At 34.5% G+C, this 12275-nt stretch overlaps 2 protein-coding genes across 3 annotated transcripts; one reads left to right on the top strand and one right to left on the bottom strand.

Annotated features, from left to right (window-relative positions):
- LOC109334517 (pentatricopeptide repeat-containing protein At5g09450, mitochondrial) lies at window positions 1764-4986 on the bottom strand. Its single transcript, XM_019570337.1, has 3 exons — window positions 4905-4986; window positions 3986-4253; window positions 1764-2968 (listed from the first exon to the last, which is right to left on the bottom strand). Exons 1-3 carry the CDS (start codon window positions 4937-4939, stop codon window positions 2075-2077), a joined length of 1197 nt encoding a protein of 398 aa, XP_019425882.1. The 5' UTR covers window positions 4940-4986; the 3' UTR covers window positions 1764-2074.
- On the top strand, window positions 8148-10185 carry LOC109334424 (H/ACA ribonucleoprotein complex subunit 4-like). Of its 2 annotated transcripts, XM_019570197.1 has the most exons (2): window positions 8148-9719; window positions 9771-10185. In XM_019570197.1, the coding sequence occupies exons 1-2, from the start codon at window positions 8205-8207 to the stop codon at window positions 9951-9953; spliced, it is 1698 nt and encodes a 565-aa protein (XP_019425742.1). In that variant the 5' UTR covers window positions 8148-8204; the 3' UTR covers window positions 9954-10185. The 2 variants fall into 2 exon arrangements, with proteins under 2 accessions (XP_019425742.1, XP_019425741.1); XM_019570196.1 differs by having other exon boundaries at window positions 8148-10185.

The following is a 12275-nucleotide window of genomic DNA, read 5'->3' as shown; positions in this document are numbered from 1 at the left end:
AAGAATTAGTGCTTTTTGATGTGTTGCATGTAATATTTACTTATTTCTTTTCTCTATTTTGCTTTTTATTTTATCAATATATGAGTGAATACTATAAAATGGTGATAATTATATGGAACATGTTTTAAGGATAAGAGTAACACCATACTGATAAATGGTGAATTGATTAATTTTCTAAGGAACATTTATCTTTTTTATTTTCAACCTTTAATCTATAAGCTATATTAAGATAAATCTAACTATATCTTGGTTGGTAAGAAAGAAAGAGTGTTTTCTAAATACGAGTATCTTCTATGGTAGTATTGGAGAGTCCAATACTAAATGAAAATTATGACACCTAACGAATAAAAATTATTTTTCTCCTCTCTTCAAATACTGAACTTTCCAATACTAGACAATAGTTACACTCGTTTCCCAAAGTACATGGTGGGAGTTGTGGTGGGTAGGTGGTGGGAGTTGTGGTGGGTAGGCTCCAACCCTTACTTCCACATGCATCTGCCATTGGTTGTTGGGTTTTGACCAAGCATAGTATACCCAACCCTTAACTAGAACCATTCCATTTTCTTATGCATGATTCATTAAAGACCCATAATCCCAATAATATATTTCTTCTATTGTATACTCTAGCATTATGAACTGGCTTAGAAATTTGTATCAAGTTGAACCAATCATTCAATCCACCAATTGTATGGGTTCATGCATGTTTTACTTTTAATTTTTGACATCCACATTCCATTAGACTTAGAATTTAGATTTATAGTTCATAGTCAAATTTTGCCATTTATGGAACCAACTTAAGTGAAAATGAAAGAAACTAAATTATTGTTACATACTTGAGTAATCTCAAACATCAATGTTAAATGCTACAACATATACTATGCATGCATATATTGAGAAAGGGTATGTTGATATGGTGATTATTTAGGCAATCATTTGAAATAAGGTCCATACATTGTTGTTTCTATTCATTAGTATCTGTCAAGCTCATCAACTTTCATTCCATAAGGCCAAATGTTGGCATGTGTTCTGTCTACTTTAGGAATTTATGAGACTCTCTAAATTATATTTTCAGGAGGAAAAAATGTATGCACTGATAGTGTATGAGTTTTATACATTATCGTTCTATTATTTGTCATTTATATTTTATCATCCTTAACTATTCAAAAAATAATAATACAAATGAATAGTGGATAATATACTGACTGTGTAAAATCTTTGTATTGATAATGCATAGATAGTAGACTTAAATTCTCAACATATATGTGGGTATGGAGAAAAAATGGTTTCTTGCTGTTTATTACAAAAATATTATTTTGGCAATTAATATGTGACAAATTTTAGTTCGTCTTTGATTTTTAAATAACTTTTTTGGTATATGTAGAGATAAAAGATGAAAAATAAGTGAGATAAAGATAATTTATTTGTTATAAGAAAAGAAGTAGAAATTGAATTATGCATACAACACTATTGATGTTATTATTTTCTTTTTCAAGGCATCTTCATTTTTTTTAGGTTGTATTGGGCCACACCAGTTCATTGATGAAAATGGATAATGAAGATTTTTGTTTTATGTTACAATGAAGAACACACTTGATTTGCTTTGCACTATCACAACCAAACTAATTAAAGCAATAGTGTCCTAGGAATGAAAATTCTCTAATAACATCAATTGTAATAGAAAAGTATTTGAGATGAAAAATGATGATTCTTCTATGTTTGGGTGCTCATTGCACAAGTGTGCATGGCAAAACCTTTCAAGTTTGATCATCACAGTAGCATTACAGATACATTATCAGAAAGATGAGAAGACCTAAGGCTCTCACAACACCAAAAATGATAGCCAAGGGCAATGTATATAATGATAAAGTTAGAACTTAAAAGCAATGGATTCTTAGACATCCATAAAAGCAGTGCAAAATACAAATACAAACTAAATTCCCTTCTGAAGGCTGTATCAATGAATCCGATGTGACACGTATTAGATACCAGTATGACAATTATTTTGAAATATCGGTTTTACATGGATCTCAAATCAGTAAACCGCGTAAAAGATTTACGCTTAAAGAACTCCTAGTTAATTATTTCCTGGATTGACGTTCTTCTCGATGAGAATCATATTCAAATTGTTGGCTACTTCAGTTAACCCGATGTCCGTAAATGCAGCCATAATCCTGTCACATGCAACGATATCAAAATTTGTCGTAGTTGAGTGTATCCATTGATCAATGACTTCACTGGCTTCTTTCGTATGGCCAAGCATCAGATACGAAGAAAGAACACTGATATAGTTCCTGCTAGTCATTTTCTGTTTGGTCATTCTCAAGGAATTCCATATCTGATCAATTTTATCCCTACTTCCCAACCCAGCATATAGAATGATTAAGAAGTCATACGTTATCCATTGACTTTGAGTGATCCTTTTTTCCGTCTCAACTATCGCAGTGGCACCTGCATTATCAAGATGACCTACAGTGACATATATATTGGCAAGGTTCAAATATCTTATCCAACTTTCATTAGAACCAGCCTCGCAACTCATTTCATCGAGAATCCTTCTAACTTCATCAATGTTAAGAGTAGAAGCACATGAACTTATCCATAGGTTGTAAGTGAAGATATCGGGGGCAACATTTTGTTGTTTCAGTTCTTCAACAACTAAAGGCACCTTTTCAACCTGCCCGACTGACATGTATAGAGTCATCATTTCGTTGTAAGTAAGGGCGTCAAAGGAGAGGTCTGAATCCTTTATCCTTTGGTAAAGTTCCTCGGCCTTTTCAGTCAATTTTGCTCCTGCATAAGAATGGAGGAGGGCTGTATAAGTTTCTTTTGTCTTTGCAGCAAGAGGTAGACTCTCAAAGTAGCGCTCTGCAGTATCAATGCCAAAAACTTTGGTCATCAAATCTATGCGAACCACATAGTCGGAATCCGATAACTCATATTCTTCATTGGTAACCATCCATTCTGATATCTGCAATCATCATTGGTCACAAACTAAAAAGCCATAGATCATCCAATAGGAAAAAAGAAAGTCATTCACAATAAAGCTTTCCAAGTCCGACGCAATATCATTACTAGAAAATTTTGCAAAACTACTCAAACTGAAATGGGTTGAAATCCACAATTTTTTGGGGCAGACTAATCAAAGAAACTAAACTGAATCAGAAAAACCAGCCAAGAATAACTGAATGGTATTGATTCAAATTTATTCACTTCAGGAAATTTCTGTAGTGTTGTGACTAGTGATGGCCAGCGTATGTGCTGAGATGTACCAAAGGCCCTACTTAGTGCATTACTGAACACCATCAGGAGACCCTTCACTTTAACAATTATAGGCATTACAGGAATCATTAAACTGAAATAATTCTTCAGAACCTTACAGAACTACTAATAGTCACGAGTGAAAATTCAAAAAATGCTTAAATTTGTTAATATAATATGTGCTTCATTTTTAAAAGAATAACATCCACTAAGTTTGTATAAAGCAGAGGGTGTTTGGTTCAGAGTATTTTTTAAGGAAAAAACAGTTGTTGCTGTTCCAAAGCGAAAATCTGAAGAGGTTCAAAGGTGTTTAACAACAACATAAACTCTGTTTTCTATAGTTTTTGGACATTAATGAAATACAACCTTAACCTTGCATATTTCCATTTCCTTCTGCTAGGTAGCCGTCCATAGTTATTTCATTCTTTTCAACTCTAAAACACTTTTCAAAAGTTGGTGTTGTTATTTAGGTGCTCATGGTGCTATTTTCCAATAAAAATACAACATGTATAAAATGTTATATATTATGTCCAAATCGAAAGCAGCACCGAGAGAACAACACCTAAGCTTTGTCCTTTTGCATATTGATATTGGCGAGCTAAAATGCCGCTAAAAGTAATCCTGGAGCTAAAAGTTACAAAACTACATTCATGTATTACTCTATTTTAACCCATTTTCATGTCAAGCACCTAAAAAATGCTATGATAAAGGAAAGAAAGGGACAAACCTCAAGAGCATGTTTGTAACGCTGAGATCTTCTGAGGTCTTTGGATATATCCCTAAGCTGAGGTGCCGTAATCGGAGGATTTCCTTCTAACACCCATTTTTGAAGAATGTTGGTAGCACTTCGCTTAGGGAGCCTTAGCCTCAAAATTCTGCTTTTGAGATCATCGCCATCTTCCACCACAGAACTCGAAGATTCATCAACAAAATCACTACTCACAGCACCCGAAGACATAAATCTTGGCTGATACACATAATTGCTACTAATACATCTGCATTACAGGATCACACCAATTGCAATTGGGTCAGCATCAGTGAGCAAAACTAGCAATAGGCAATAACATCAATTTGATCCCTAAAATTGACACAATCGGTTAATGCCGTGCCCGCAATTACAAAACATAAATTTAGTCTCTCACATTGCACATTTTCAATGAATTTGGTCCATAACAAGAAAATTGAGTAATGAAATTCTTAGAACTTTTTTCCTACACCACCATCTACAACTTATCTTCCCTTCTATCTCTCAGTTCTCTTCTTATATCTCTCTACACCTTCTGCACCGAAAAAACAAGGTGTAGTATAAACATATTTTTTCAAAAAATGTTATAGGGTTTTCAAGGGAATGAAATTAACTATGTGTGAAAAGTCATATACCACAAATCTCTATATATTTTTTTTTAATCATAAGAACCAAATTGAATGATGCATCAATATCAGGACATTTTAGTAATTTCAAACTTATTGGGTATTGAGAAAATACGAAAAGGGAAATGAAAGTTTGGAACTTGCATATAATTGAATTAAAGGGATTAAGAAGGTGAAATTATGATTCAAAATTGAATAGAAAAATAAAGTATAGAAATTGAGATAGTTGATTGTTGAAAAGGAGTGAAGGAAGAAGATGGAGGAGTTTGAGTTACCGTCTGAGAGAGATGAACAATGAACGAGACGCCATTACTGCGTTTATCACTCTCTTCCTACAAAATCATTAGTCAATGTCATAATCTCACCAAATATATTGAAGTGTTTTTACTTTTTAGCCCATTAGTTCTTTTCTTTTCTTTTTTGATTTTGGGTTTATATAGTTCAACTAGGGAGGACAAAGAGTACCCGGATCCATATTTTCGGATGGTAGTCATGATACTCGTTGGTTATATTTATAACCGAGTAAGTGTGTATCCATATTTTTGGACTCATTGTAATTATAATTGAAGATTTTGAAAGTCATTGTTCAATAGGTCTTGAGTAACAAAGTAACGAGACTCTAGAATATCATGACACACAAGTTCGCAATTCCTAAATATATATATATATATATAAAAGTGTATTATCATAATTTTAATGTTATATTAGTAATTCATAATTGTAATATCATGATAATTCACAAATCATAAATATGTTGTTTGGTTACTAAGCAACAATGTTAAATTGTTAATCCTTAACTATGATGTAATGTTATATTGATTCAAAAATTCTTGGTAAATAAATTATAGGTAAATTTTCATTATAATATTGAAGTAATGATTTTGTTTTTTATGTTAGTTTTTTTGGTATAACCAATGTTATCCAATTACCATATGTTTAAGGAATTAATCTCTTTCAGATGTTTAATTGTCCTCTAACAAGTGTCGCTCATAGGAATCAACATTTTGACTAATGGATTATTATGATTTCTCATGATCCAATGAAATCTTACACTACTAAATCAATATCTTATTATTTGTTTGAATAAAAGAAATTGTATTTAATGGACAATTTAAATTATGATTAATCAACATTTCAAACTGGGTTAAAATCATGTTTTCTAATATATTTTTCTCATTTTAATTGTCTAAAATAACATATAATATTATAGGAAAAACAACATAATTATTTTTGATATTTTCTAAAAATTTTGGATGCTCGTGGATAAGTTGGGTGCCTAAGTAGCTAAGGGAAGCAGACCCACCAGATATTCACTCGGGTTCAAGTCGAGCGCTAGGGTGGTATGCATAGTGCATTATTAGGGATGACAATGGGTACCCGGATCAGTGGGTATCCACAAAAAATATCCACAACGGGTTGAGTTTGAGTTTGTGTTTTCGGATTATGGATAATAAGACCCGAGATTTGAAGACTCGTCGTTGGATGGGTCTGAGTCCGACAATGAGGTACACAGATCCATGGGTACTCGAACTCGCTATTCCTTCATACATATATATGTGGGAGGAGACCACTTACTCTATGAGTAAGTTTAAACAACTTAATCACCATCTTACCTATCAATTCTAGGGAAATCCAATGGTTTGCATTAATGAGTAAATCTGTACCATTAGATTTCCCTAGAATTGATGGCTAAGATGTGGAATATGTGGATCTTATATATTGTTAATCCATAATGTTATATTGTTAATACGTAAATATAATTGATATGTTGTTAAACAATAATGTTTAAGTAGTAATGTGATGTTATGTTGTTAATTGATATATGTAATATAATACTATGTTGATTGAACATTTCTTATTAAACAATTTTATGTCATAATGTTGAAGTAGACAATTTAAAATATGTTTAAAACTTTAAATTATTTTTTATAATTTTTCTCTTGTTGATTATCTAAGTCACATATCAGATTATAGTAAACAGATACACAATTACATAAATTACTGGAAATTATTTTTAATATTTTTTAATTTGTGGGTATTCATAGATCCGTTGGGTATCCAAGGGCCCGTTGGTAGCAGACCCAACGAGTTTCAGCATGGGTCTAGGACAGGTCTGAGTCCAAAAATAAAGCAACGGGGTGGGTCCAATTAATGCACTACCCAAACTTAACCAAACTACTTGCCATCCCTATGCACTACTAAAATTCATCGACACCGATTGTGATCCTTAATTCTGATGTTGTTAATAATGATGTTGACATGTTCTCAACCTAAACAAAATTAAAATGATAAATGAAAGAGAAAATTCGTATTCACCATATTTAGAGACGCTGAATAATATAATGACAACACATTGAACCTATCCAATTTTGATTATTTCATTAAGGAAGTAACTTCCTTCCTCTTTGATGAAATAAACTCGATGAAATAAGTTCTCACGAATCATAGTCCCCTCACTCAATAAAAGAACAAGCAACGAGCCACCACATCTTTGTTGTTATGTTTTGTCATATTGTGGTTGTTGTCATTTGTTGCTGCATCATCGCTTGTCAGTGATACAAAAATAAAAATGACTTTATTACAAGAACTAAGGATGACAATTGGGTCATACGAACACGAGTAGTGTTTACCTATGCCCATGCTTGTATTGTTTATGTGCATCTATACGGGCAGTGGGTAGTGTACCCAACATATTTTCAATTTTAATTATATATATATATATATATATATATATTTTGTAATAATCAATATATAAAAATAATTATTACTAAATAATAAGTTATGATATGAGAAATTTATGATTATAATCCATTCACTCAAATTTGGTATGAAATAATAATAGAGTAGATAATATATAATCTTAAAATAATAATAAAAAATTATAATATATATAAAATATTTAACTAAAATATAAATTTATAAATACGTGGATACCCACAGAGGCGTACATTAATTGTTCTCACTCATAAGTTATTATTTTGAGTGTATGTTGCAAGTATTTTTACGTGTAATAATGAGTCAGATATTTTTATCATCCTTAATAAGAATTGATAAGTAGATACCTTAGATAATAAAAAAATGACAATTTTTTTATAAGACTCAATAAGCAGAGAGAATAGACAATGGATAAGGAAGAATAAGAAGCAATATCAATGAAAATGAAACACAGAAGATAAGAAATTTGATTATACATGTTAAACTATCAACCTTATTGAGAGGAGCATCCACGAATTTTGAAATAGATTAATTTTTTAGCAAAAAAAATAAAAGTGCGAGTAATATAAAAAAACTATCACACCTTATTAATGAGAATATTGAACAAATAATCAACCAATAGTAAAAAAACAATCAAACCCTACTTGATTAAAAAAAGAAAATAGTGGTTTTGGGCCTTCACAATTGGGCTTGGATATATGAATGATAGAGTTATTAGGGTTTTACAAATACACAAACGGCGCGCTTTTAATAAGTACTTCAAAACCTAAAACCTAAAACCCTCACACTTCACTTTCACTTGAGTGTTATTATTCTGAGCCTCCATTTTGTGTTTCCTAAAACCCTAACCCTAAAAAACCATGTCCCTCACCGATTCCACGAAGAAGAAGAAGAAATCAAGCGACAAATCCGATTCCATCGATGATTTCACGATCAAACCCCAAAGCTTCACTCCTTCAATCGACACTTCGAATTGGCCAATCCTGTTGAAAAACTATGACCGTCTCAACGTTCGTACCGGTCACTACACTCCTCTCCCTTCCGGTTACTCACCATTGAAACGACCCATTGCTGAATACCTGAAATACGGTGTTATCAATCTCGACAAGCCCGCTAACCCTTCCTCTCACGAGGTTGTTGCATGGATCAAGCGAATTATTCGTGTCGAGAAAACCGGTCACAGCGGTACTCTTGATCCTAAGGTTACTGGTAATTTAATTGTCTGTATTGATCGGGCTACGCGGTTGGTTAAGTCTCAGCAGGGAGCTGGGAAGGAATATGTTTGTATTGCTCGGCTTCATTCTGCGGTCCCGGATGTCGCGAAAGTGGCGCGTGCTCTCGAGACGCTTACTGGAGCTGTTTTCCAGCGTCCTCCGCTTATATCGGCGGTTAAGAGACAGCTCAGGATTAGGACTATTTATGAGAGTAAGTTGCTTGAGTATGATGCTGATAAGCATTTGGTTGTGTTTTGGATTTCGTGTGAGGCTGGTACTTATGTTAGGACAATGTGTGTTCATTTGGGTTTGGTTCTTGGTGTGGGTGCTCATATGCAAGAGCTTAGGAGGGTTAGGAGTGGGATTATGGGTGAGAAGGATAATATGGTAACTATGCATGATGTTATTGATGCTCAATGGGTTTATGATAATTATAGGGATGAGACTTATCTTAGGAGGGTTGTTATGCCGCTCGAGGTTTTGTTGACTAGTTATAAGAGGTTGGTTGTTAAGGATTCTGCTGTTAATGCTATATGCTATGGTGCGAAGCTCATGATTCCGGGGTTGCTTCGGTTTGAGAATGATGTTGAGGTTGGGGAGGAGGTTGTGCTTATGACTACTAAAGGTGAGGCTATTGCGCTTGGGATTGCTGAGATGACTACTGCTGTTATGGCTACTTGTGATCATGGTGTGGTTGCTAAGATCAAGAGGGTTGTCATGGATAGGGATACTTATCCGAGGAAATGGGGTTTGGGACCCAAGGCTTCGTTGAAGAAGAAGTTGATTGCTGAAGGGAAGCTTGATAAGCGTGGGAAGCCTACTGCTGATACTCCACAAGAGTGGCTCAGGAATGTTGTTTTGCCGACGGGTGGGGATAGTGTTGTTGCTAGTTTGGCTGCTGCTCCCGAAGGCAAGGCTGTGGGAGATGTGAAGGCTGAGAAGGGAGAAGATGGAGAAGGGCGCAAAAGGAAGAATGATGAAAGTGGTGATGTCCTAGCTACCCCTCCTGCTAAGAAGAAGGTGAAAGCGGATCAAGATGAAGAGGCTGAAGTAGAGAAGTCAGAGAAGAAGAAGAAGAAAAAGAAGGATAAAGAGAATGGGGATGCTCCAGCTTCAGATGAGGAGAAAAGTGTAAAAGAGAAGAAAAAGAAGAAGGACAAGGTTGAAGATGATTCACCAGTTGTAGAGAAGTCTGAGAAGAAAAAGAAGAAGAAGGAAAAGGTTGAAGAGGATTCACCAGATGTGGACAAGTCTGAGAAGAAAAAGAAGAAGAAAAAAGACAAAGAGAATGAAGATAATGCTGCTGAAGTAACAAATGGAAAGGATGAAGGGAAAGCTGATCGGAGCGAAAAGAAGCATAAGAAAAAGAAAAACAAGGATGCTGATGAAGAGTAGAGAAAGGCATTCTCTTAGTGTTTGGTTAATTGGACTTGTTCCTGTAATGCCTGGTTATTTATCATTCCTATCTTCCTGTTTTGTTTGTTAAGGATGGTTTTAATTCAAATTTTTCGTAATTTTATGATGCTTGACCCCACAATATACTGCTTTTAGAACATGTAGTATGCCTAATTTTATGGGTTTGGATGAGAATCCAGAGTCTTAAATTATAATGCGATTGTGTAACTTTAGACATGTCTATGATGAGGGGTTTTCTCTTACAGAATTTATGGTAATCATTGCCCAGTTGTCAGTTTTTGATGAGCATTGTGTTATTTGACACATGATTTGGTTAAAATTGTAGTACTGATGATCATTATATAACTGGCCAATAATCGAGGAGAAAATCACAATACTATCCGTTGTTTGCTTGTTGTCAACTGTTACATTATTGCAGGAATGTTCCAAGAAAGTGAGTTCCTTTATTAGCTCACATATCTGTCCGGAAAATACCAGGAGACTAATTCCGAGCTTCCTAACAAGAAGCTGTTGACGACTTAAGGTACGGACTGAATTGTTACGTGTATTTAATACACACACGACTGGGGGTTGGTATATAACCAGTTTCTGTACTTTGTTAGTAAGTACAATAGAACGAATTATTTGCATTGTGTTTTTTATTAATGTCGGTTTCACAGGTTTATTCTTCTTTGTTTGCACAAAACAAAGGTAGGCTTTTGAGCTGTGCATGATTTTCTTCCTCAGATGAATGTTGTGTTGTCATTGTTGTGTTTGAGCCGATTAAAAGGAGGCCATTTGACAAAATCGGTTTTTTTCCATTGACTTACATCCATCCATTGTATGTCATTGTTCTTGTTCCTTAGATAACAAAGTTTGTGCTCCTTCTGCAGTGCAAGTGGGAAATCGTGGGATAAGCTTGAGCTCCCTTTGTACGGTATGTTATAGAACATCGTCGTTAACATCACTTGCTAATAATAGTTGGTGTGATATATGGCCATCTGAAATTTTTTCACTGATCATGATAGTAGTAGTGAACAGAACTGGGTGTTTTATTAGGGCTGGGTTGTTACCTATTGGTTATGTGTGTATTTTTTGGAGTTGGGATATTTCGTTAGAATGTTATGCCATGGTACATGAATTTCACTTCACGCCCATGTTAAATGATTTGTACAAGTGAAGGCTCACAAATTAGAGCTCAAGTTTAAATAACTCTTCCAACTTGTTATTGTTAAAAAACTAAGCTTCAAATTTCGAATCCAAACTCTTGTTCAACCTTTTGTGGGATAACAAATTTTTTTTGAGGCATCCTGTTAACAGGTTATAACCTTGAAAGTTTGATAAGTTTCCAAATGAAGCTGAAATATCACAAAAAGAGCATTTGCTCAAAGCATTTTACAAATTCTTAATGTGGAAACTAGAATCCATGGTTTTGGGAGCTTATCATTGATCTTGTGTGGTATATATGCATATGCTGAGCATGATCCATGTGTTGATCTTAACCATTGCACTTTAATTTTCAAAAGCAATAAAAAAAGTTTCTCATTTTTTAGTTCAGTTTGAAAATTGTATCGCCAAATTGGCATCTCAATCGCCACTGCCTACACCTCCTTCACCCATCACTACAACATTGATGATCACCATCTCGGAGCCACCCCTCCCAATTACCATCGCCGGCACCACCACCACTGTGATTATCACTTTAACATCCTCTAATGACCCATAGCTAATGATGTTGCCATCATTATCGTCATTGTGATTGTAATTATCATCGTAGCCACCACTCTACAACCACTAACATTGTCGTCACGAGTACTACTTCTGCTCCAGCTACCACCATCCACTCCAATTATCAACCTCAAACACCACTAGTGCAACCACCAACTTTGGATGACTATCATCATCACCACTCCAAGTATCTTGAGCAACATCATACCCTCTTCCACCTTCACTACCACCCTAATGACCATTACTCTCATCCTATCCATTGCTATCATCTTTACTTCAATCTTTATAAACACAACTATATCATCCATTGGATGACCACCACAATCACCATCCCAACCACAATCACCACCACTAATCCAATGACGACAATCACCGCCCCTTGATGGGATGGTGGTTGTATAAGTTGTCACATAAAAAAGATGAAGAGTGACACATGACAACAACAATGACAAGAAAATAAGAATATTAGTTAATAAGATGGTGAAGAGTGTTGAAGACTGCCAAAGTTGTCACTAAATATCAATAGTAATCTCTTCTAAAGTAATAGAGATGTAAGTAATTTTTTCTTTTATATTTTAAAGGTAAAAATGTAAT

This window comes from Lupinus angustifolius, chromosome LG19 (genome assembly GCF_001865875.1).
Source record: "Lupinus angustifolius cultivar Tanjil chromosome LG19, LupAngTanjil_v1.0, whole genome shotgun sequence".
NCBI classification, from domain to species: Eukaryota; Viridiplantae; Streptophyta; class Magnoliopsida; order Fabales; family Fabaceae; genus Lupinus; species Lupinus angustifolius.
This window is presented reverse-complemented; position numbering and strand designations above follow the sequence as displayed.